The 9096-nt window shown below is 45.3% G+C and overlaps 1 protein-coding gene and 1 long non-coding RNA gene across 2 annotated transcripts in view; one reads left to right on the forward strand and one right to left on the reverse strand.

Moving 5' to 3' along the window:
- Window positions 1-2111: 2111 nt before the first annotated feature.
- Window positions 2112-2564, reverse strand: LOC102239951 (ubiquitin-60S ribosomal protein L40). The gene has a single exon (XM_014548569.1). It carries the CDS (start codon window positions 2556-2558, stop codon window positions 2139-2141), a length of 420 nt encoding a protein of 139 aa, XP_014404055.1. The 5' UTR covers window positions 2559-2564; the 3' UTR covers window positions 2112-2138.
- A 2194-nt stretch (window positions 2565-4758) lies between these two features.
- Window positions 4759-9096, forward strand: part of LOC106727990 — a 16956-nt gene continuing 12618 nt past the window's right edge. The window contains exon 1 of the long non-coding RNA XR_001364219.1: window positions 4759-4812. This is a non-coding gene — a long non-coding RNA (uncharacterized LOC106727990). The remainder of the gene's footprint in view (window positions 4813-9096) is intronic.

The raw sequence follows: 9096 nt of genomic DNA on the forward strand, positions 1-9096 counted from the left end.
CCCATGCCCAGGTTGACCCCACCTCCCAGCGGGGACTTCCACCCTGATCGGGGGCATGGCTAGTCTGCAGACCACCTGCAGCCCCTCCCCCAGGCTGACCCCACCCCCAAGTGGGGACCCAACCACGATCAGGGGTGTGGCCGGCCTGAAAATCACTGGTGACCTCTTGCCCAGCCCGGCCTCACCCCCCAGCAGAGACCCCCACCCCAATCAGGGGCATGGCCAGCCTCCAAACCCTATGGCCCCTTGTCCCAGCCGGCTCCACCCCCCAGTGGGGACCCCCCAACCCTGATCCAGGGCCCCCTTCAGGGAAGGCCAACCAGCTCCCACCCGTGCCTCTATCTTATATAATAAAAGGGTAATATGCAAATTGACCCTAATGACAGGATGACTGCTGGACCAGTCACTATAAGGTGCACTGACCACCTCTTGGTCTCTTCCCCTGGCCATCAGGCACCCGATGGTGAACGGGGAACCAGGGGTGGGTGGCAGTGGGGGGTGGGACTGGCTGCAGGCAGCTGCAGAAGATGGCCCTGATTGCAGGCCAGGCCTACGGACCATACCCATGCACGAATTTCATGCACCGGGCCTCTAGTCTATATATATAAAACGCTAAGTGACTGGCTAACCAGCCGGTATCTATAACGCACAATGACCAACAGGGGGCAGACGCTCAACGCAGGAACTGCCAAGCAACAGCAACTTTGCAGAGTGCTCTCTCACACTCCAGGATCCCTCGGGGAATGTCTGACTGCTGGTTTTGGCCCGATCCCCACAGGCCAGGCCGAGGGACCCCACCTGCTGGAGGGACCCTGCTCACTCCACAGATGCCCTTGGGGCCCCAGCACTGCCTCAGGTGCAGCTGGCCAGGGAGGGACTGCGAGAGGTTGGCTCCAGGGCAGGTCTGGCCTGTCTCAACCAGTCCCGCCCCGCCAGCCACCTTCTAATTAATTTCCTTTCAATGTGCATGAACCCATGCACCAGGCCTCTAGTTTGAATATATTCATTTATTAACTCATTAAAAATAATAATTAACCTGTCACATTAATATACAGCAATGAGCAAAAGTAGGTTTACAGTTGTAAGTACACGAGAGTTTACTCTTATATTATTAACTAGAAGCTCAGTGCACAAAATTCATGCATGGAGGGGCGGTTCCTGTTGGGAGCCATTAGAATTTACATATACATCTTCAGCTTACAGCACAATAGGTTTCTGGTCCCCCCAAGCCAGCTCTGGGAACCAATTAAGCCTTGTGGTTTAGCCTGGAGTTAAAAGATAACCTACCCTCACCCTAAGTACACAGCTGTTAAATCTCCGCTGACAAGCACACATCTCCGCTGATAAGCACACAGCCATCCTTGGCTCCCCACAGCACCCACATTGGGTTCTGATTGGTCAGTCACTATGCCAGTCAGCATCTCTGGGCCTATCTCCGGGCCTGATCAGAGAGGCAGGGCTGAACAGCAGCCCCCATGGAGGCTGGGAGAGAAAGAAAGGCCCAGCTGCTGAAGAAGCCTGGAAAGAAAGAGGGAGAGAAAGAGAGGCAAGTATTGATCAACAGCTGCCACTGAGGCTGCAGATAAGACCCTGCCTCTCCCTCGGAGTCTCATTTCCCTGGGCAGTCAGTGTTGGGTCGCCACAGCAACCCAGCACTGACTGAAGGACTTCCAGGTTGGTCAGCCTTCGGTCATGATCGGTCATTACGACCCTGGGCTTTTATATATTAGGATTATTGTATTGTTTTCCATACAAACAACTATAAACCTACCTTTAAACACCCCTGTACTATATTTTTATGAAAAATAAGTTTAGTTTTCAAAAGAAAAAAATAGTAAGAAGAGTATCATTATTTTACATTTTAGTACATTTTTTATCTGGTTTATAGAAGATAGGTCGATTATCACATTTGCTTCTTCATTTATCTGTTGGGATCTTGTTTTGGGTGAAGTAAATGAAGAAAATCCAGCTGCACACAGGCACACAATTGGAATGTGGAGGAATATTTTAATAATCTTTTCATATAATTGTGGACATTCATTGACAACCCACCAAAACTCAAGACAATCGGGAGTGGTTTTTTTTTTGTTGTTGTTGGTTGTTTTTTTTTCACTTCTCCAGTCAAGGAAAAGAAGACTTTATTGAGGCCCCAGGGCCACGGGGTTCAGGAAGAAGGCCGCCCTGTGGGCCTGAGGAGGTGGTAGAGGGGCCTTATTTACCCTTCTCCTCAAGTTGTTGGTGTGGCCGCACTTCTTGTGGCAATAGATTGTGCAGGGGTGCAGGTGGCCGCAAAACTTGAGGCAGATTGTCTTGTTGCAGTTGTACTCCTGGGCAAGTTGGCAGAGGGAGAGGTCAATGATGCCACCCTGCGGAGGAAGCACCAAGTGAAGGGTGGACTCTTTCTGAATATTGTAGTTTGAGAGAGTGCAGCCATCCTCCAGCTGTTTGCCCACAAAATCCCTGTCTTGGACTTTAGCTTTGACATTCTCAATGGTGTCACTGGGCTCAACCTTGAGGGTGATGGTCTTGCCAGTCAGGGTCTTCACAAAGATCTGCATCTCTGTGTCTGCTGGGGAGGTTGCTCTGCCTTCTTGAAGAGAGAGAGCCAATTAGAAGTTTCTTAGTTATAATGTAGAATCTGAAGTTACACAGTGAACTTTTGTACCATGTTACCTCAAAATCCATTGGTCTTTCTTTTACTTTGAATGGAACTTTTTAAACACTTTCTTTTACTTTGAATGGAACTTTTTTTGTAACATCACACAGAGGTCACAAAAATATGTGGGTCTTCCAAATGTGGGCTCATTTTGTTATACAAGATTTAAAAAATCACATTTGTAAACACCACCATTGATTTAATTGAAAAGTCTTTAAGGATTGAAAAGCTCTTGTTAGCAACACATAACATCTTTGAGGTGATACATTTGCTTTGTTATCTTTGAAAACATATTAGCCCAGTTCTTAATGCTGAATAAACATAGTTTGTCTGCCAGTGTTTCTATTAACTGTGGAAAAACACACACAAATGACTCAGCTAGTTCAGGTTGCAACTCAAGCACTCACACCAGTGTTTTTTCTTGATATGCATAGCTTGATATACAGCGTAAGGACTTTTATGTTACACCTCATTTTGCCTCACACAATTTAAAAAAGATGTGTGTTCAAGGGTGCAATTTAATACATTTAATAATGTGCATGCTTCATCAAGGATCTTCCTAAGTGGACTTGGCCTTTTTTGCTGCCACCACCTTGATTAGTGCTAAGGCAGTGGGCACTCGCACCCACTGATGCTCTTGCACCAACACAGAAGACAAAAGCAAGTGCTTCAGTATTGTCATAAAAGGTTTGACCTTGCCAACCTGGGCACCCGAAAGAGTCTTGGGGACCTGTAAGAGGATGGTGGACCCCACTGTGAGAAGTGCTGTCCTCAGGCATGTTCCTTAATCTCTAAAGCAAGAGTAAAGCAGTTTTGAGAATTAAACGAAGTATTATCTAACAAGAAATAATGCACGCACAGCATGTAGTAGAGTGCCTGGCGTATAACAAGTGTTTATTAAATTTAGCTGTTGCTTTTCAACTGCTGATATTGTGAGGGTACATCATTTGTAACAGTAGTAATGATAATAATACTCCATTTTTCTCCACAAACTCCTTCCTCTGGCAGATCTCCATTTCAGTTAACTGCTCCATCTGGCTCTCTGCGGCCATCCTCTGCGCTGCGGTCTACGTGCTGGCTCCCTCACAAGCACTATTGATCTGGCCTCTGAGGAGCCTTCAGAGACATTCCTTCCCTGTACTCCTGTTGCTACTACCACCTCAAAGAGCCTGATTTTGTGGAAACACTGCTGTTAATGGCAGCTCTGGCTATTGGTATTTGACCTACCTGAGACTCAGTTTACTCATCGGGAACCAGAACAGTCTCTCTCTGTCTCTCTCTTTGTGAGGGTTAAGTGAAATGGTATATTTGATAGTAACAGGCAGAGTGCCCAGCTATCGCATGTGTACAGCAAGTTTCCCTTTCTTTCTCCTTTTCTCATGGTTTTGTTTTGAAAATTCTTCCTTCTTTTCCTTCCCCTCTCCAATATATCCAGAACATTACCACTGAATTAATTTTCTCACAGCATAACTTTTTCATTTAATCAATACCAACACCCATGAATGGGGTATTCATTCTCGCTGGCTCTCTGATAAGGTTGCAGACTCAGTCTCGCAGTGGAGAATGTTGACACATCTTTCCCATCTCTCCACTGCTGCACTCAGCAGAAGGTCAATCTTCTTAGCATGGCATTCAAAGTCCTCCCTGAAGCGGCCAGACCATGCCAAACCAAACTCATCAGCCTCTAAACTCACAGCTCCCCTGACTTCCATGTCCCTGCTCGCCCTGCTCCCTCCGCTGCATGCCCTTCTCCCCTTCTCCAACTGATGACTGCCGATCTGTTCTTTAACCCTCAGTTCAACTGCCTCATGTGTGTGAGGCCTTCTCCTGTCCCCAAGAGGGTGTGCTGTGCTTGTCAAATTTCCTTCAGGTGCTTCTGAGGGCACTTGCTGTGTTCTACATGCACTCATGGCTCTTTAGGTATATCTACTAGAGCAGTGATGGCGAACCTATAACACGCGTGTCAGAGGTGACACGTGAACTCATTTTTTTGGTTGATTTTTCTTTGTTAAATGGCATTTAAATATATAAAATAAATATCAAAAATATAAGTCTTTGTTTTACTATGGTTGCAAATATAAAAAAATTTCTATATGTGACATGGCACCAGAATTAAGTTAGGGTTTTTCAAAATGCTGACACGCCGAGCTCAAAAAGTTCATCATCACTGTACTAGAGTCTGATCAATCCAGGAAAACGCATTTCTCTTCCCATCCTCAGTAGGTCACATGAGGGCCCCACTCCTGAAGTCACTCTGACTTGTTTCTTGATGGATAAATGAAAAAAGTTGACTCATTTTGTTGAGCTTGTGAACCAGAATCCTACATATGAAAGCAGCTGTTGTAAAATGAACAACTACCTATCGGCAACAACACCAAAAACACCAACACTTTCATGTGGGCTGCGGAACATTCACAGCCCATGCCATCTGTTCTTAATAAAAGTCCAATGCTCCTGTGAGTATGCTGGTTAGGAGGGATTCCACAGGAATCTTTACTGAGAACAGGAGGACATGTGATTCTAGAAAGGAGAACAAAATAGCCAAGGGGCTACTCTATTTCTGATCAGAAGTTTCTAGGAGATAGCTCATTTTATTTATTTATTTATTGTACAGAAGCCTTTATACCACTCTGTGTCTTCCAAAGAACAGAAAATTGAATGGCAATAGCTTTGCATTTCTGGGCTTATCCTGGGGGCCTGTCAAGATGGCAACCTCTGTTGTATTTATTTCCTGGATCTTGGTTCAGGGGCTGTCAGTAAGAATCCCATGGTTAAGCCTCTTCTGGCAAAATCTTGGTTGAAAGTCTGCCTTGACAGAATGGGTTTTGCCTATAATTTGTGAACGGCTTGGGAGCACAGTGACATACGCCCCTCTAGGGCAGTGGACAGACCTCCTTTTTTATGCATCAGAGCCTTCTTCCTAAGCTCCTGCTGCCAAGGAGGCTGAGCCACTGGATCTACTCTGATGAAGGTTTTTGCTGGGTCTTTCTTCCTCTCGTTCTTCTACCACAGGGGGCAAAGGTTCTCTTGTTTCCCTAAAGGTTATAGCATCAGGGACAGTGACTAGTTGCTTTCCCATTACCAGGAGTGCACTGATTCTGGCAGTGTGGGGCATGGTTAGCAACTGGTTAAATAGATCTGATGATCAAAATTATTTTATGCCTTTGAGACCCTAATTCAGACATTAGAATCTCTTGTCAGACCATTGGCCTGATTTTAAGTTTGGAAAATAATCACTAAGGCCACTAATAATTCATAAGGCCACTCCTGTGTGTGTGTGTGTGTGTGTGTGTGTGTGTGTGTGAGAGAGAGAGAGAGAGAGAGAGAGAGAAGGGCCCCTTGAAGCCATGTGAGGGCCACTGAGGGTGCCCAGGAGGCCTCTTCCAAGTTACTGGGAGAGGCATCAGGCTAGAAAGGGCCCGGTAAGATACCTGTGCCACCTTATCCCACTCCCTTCCTTCCCCCACTCCTTTGGGTTGACTTGCATCCTGCAGGCCATGCCTCTGCCTGGGAAGTCTTTCCTTTCTTTCTGAACCCAGGACCCTCCTATTTCTCCTTTAAGACCATATAATAGTTACTTTCCCTTTTCTGACCAGTTCCCAGGGCCCTGACAGACCTCGTATTTCCTCTGTAGTTTCCATCTATCTGTACTGTAGCATTCATCACTTGGCAGTAAAATTACTTTTTTTGTTGCCTCCCTAATGAGACTGCACGTTTCATGCTTCCTGGTATTTTCCCGAGAGCCTGGCAATGGGCATGCTAGCAAGAGAGCGTTCACTATGGGTTGAATGAGTGAATGGAGTCCAGACTTTGGTCCTGCAGGGACTGGGCCTAAACTGGCAGTTAGACTTCCCCTGAGGAGTCTCAGATTGAAGAGGGTGCAGGCTGGGCTGAGGGACAAACCCCCAGTGCATGAATTTTGTGCACTGGGTCTCTAGTAGTAACTATAAGATCACAACCATCTGTTTAGAACTTGTTTATGGGATTATTTCACTATCTATGGTTTTATGCATATGTCTTCATGTTCTCCTTTAGTATTTAGAAAATTCTTTTGAAAATGACCAGTGTCTTAATCATGTGACTCCTTGCTTCATGCCTGTGCAGGGCAAGAGCATTCTTTCCAGGGCCAGCATGAGGGTGGGTGAACTCCAGGACAACAGAGCTATGGCCTGCTCTTTCTTCATAACATAATCTTAGGGTACATAAGGTAGTTATTTGTCTTTTTTTTTTTGCTAATGGAAGTTGTCCCCTTGTAGTTGGTATTCCTGGTAGTAACAGCAGCACCAAGGCAATCAAGGCCTTTCCATGCATCTGTAATGTCCTCATGAGCACGTTTTGTTCCAGGGAACTCTCGACTTGTAATGGGGAAAGAGAACTCCCAGCAAGTCCATTTATCATAGGACTGCAGTAAGTGAAAGGTAATCTTTTTTAAAATGTGAGTTATGGTGCTCTGTGATGTGCCATTTATCCATGTCTGTGTGGAAAGGAAGAACGCAGGCGAGTTTATTACTTACATAGACTGTGCTCTCCCTTGTGTTTAGAGCCCCACTCCTGCACAGCACACAGTGACACTCTGACATGACAAATTTTGATGAAAACATTAAGCAGCCCAGAGTTGCTTGTTACCAAAAGTGGAATTTGTATTTGAACACATACTTGGCAAGCAAGCTATTTAATTATTAGGCTTCTATGTCTATTTAGACCCACCTTACTTTCATGTTTAATATCTAATGTGAGACATATTTTCTTGGAAGAAAGCTGAACAGCTTCAGAAATTGTACACCTTCTAGAACTCTTAACCAGGAAGGTAAATTTTAAAAGAAGGAAAAAGGGGATCAACCATAAATTTGAAAGGACTCAATAAGAAAATGAAAGGAAGGATTCTTATATTTCTTTTCCCTCCCTTAAAAATGGTATTGATGTGTAGCCACAAACCTTGGCTGAATGGAACAAAATGGCACTATTTGCACTCACACAAAATGGGTAATATGCACAACATTTAGCTCCTAGTGTTAAGAAGTCAATATAAATCAGAAAGAGAAAACCAATTGTCTCCAGACTTCCTCTTTTTAAAAAACTCGCAGCAGCTTTTGCATGGACAAATGACAAGGGTGTCCTAATGTACTTGAGGTCATATTCCTACCAGCATTCAAGTTTATAGGGCTCATGACAACAAACATTTATTCAGCACCTCTTCTCTACCTCCCCACATCTCACATGTATTCTAGGGCCTAGTACTGCTCTTCCTTTGATGTTTAGCAACTGGGTGAGTGTTACAAGTCCACCTGGAAGATACTGGCATTTACAGACTACTTAGCATAGTCCCAAGTACATAGTAGGCATCCAAAACATATAACCAAGTGTGAAGGGAAACATGGATAGGACCTTCAGGAAGTCGTGGTTCTAAACTCAGGTAGGCGATGAGCACTTGGTCCTATCAACTTGCTAAGACATAAATGAGTCAAGACTTGGAGGAGGCACAGCGGTGCAGAACCATGAGAGGGGTTTGCAGTCCTTCCTTTGTAATTGCTGTCCTCTTCAGTCCACCACACAACCTAAGGGGCACCATCACTGCCAGGACTGCCATTCTTCCTAGCGGGAGGGAGCCCCTGGCCAGTCCCGCCGTTTCCGCTGTCAACTGACTTCTGTGTATTACACAATTAATTAATTTTTATCAGACGTTTTGAATTTCGTCCTTCCTTCTGCATTATGGTGAATGCTTAAAATTACATTTATAGGAAATTACATTTACACAAACTTCTATTAAAAGCCAGATTTCAGGCCTAAGCTACTGGCCAAATCCATTAAAAATGGATATTAAGTCCAGGCAGCGTGACTCAGTGGTTGAGAGTGGACCTATGAACCAGGAGGTCACAGTTCTATTCTGGTCAGGCTCGATCCCCAGTAGGGGGCGTGCATTAGGCGGTAGACCAATGATTTTTATTGTTGATGTCGCGCTCTCTCTCTCTCTCTCTCTCTCTGAAGGCGGCAGATCAATGATTCTTATTGTTGATGTCGCTCTCTCTCTCTCTCTCCCTTCCTCTCTGAAATCAATAAAAATATATATTTTTAGAAAAGGATATTAAGTAAATTAGTTGAGCTGATTAAAAACAACTTCATCAAAGTAGAACACTGGTGCCAACAATAGCTAAGAGTTGAATTACTGTTTTGAAATAGCAGGTGGTACAATAATAGGGAGGAAAAGTGACTCCCCCGCATCACTTTGGTGGGGGGAGTCAGATGGCGAACTATTGATGTATTTCTGGAGATCCAGGAAAAAGAGCTGACGGAATGAGGGTAGAGGATGGGGCTTAGGTAAGGGAGAGGGAGGGAGGCGGGAGCCCACCTCAGATGCCTGGAAGGAGGGTACTGAACGGCCACCTCTGCTCAGGAAGGGCCAGGCCGGCGCTCCCGCTGCCGGCCGCCAGAGGGCGCGGGCG

This window comes from Myotis brandtii, unplaced genomic scaffold, assembly GCF_000412655.1.
Source record: "Myotis brandtii unplaced genomic scaffold, ASM41265v1 scaffold513, whole genome shotgun sequence".
Lineage (NCBI taxonomy): Eukaryota > Metazoa > Chordata > Mammalia > Chiroptera > Vespertilionidae > Myotis > Myotis brandtii.

What these genes read in the sequence shown, in the direction of transcription:
- LOC102239951 (XM_014548569.1), bottom strand. Translation starts at nt 2,558, where the DNA reads ATGCAGATCTTTGTGAAGACCCTGACTGGCAAGACCATCACCCTCAAG.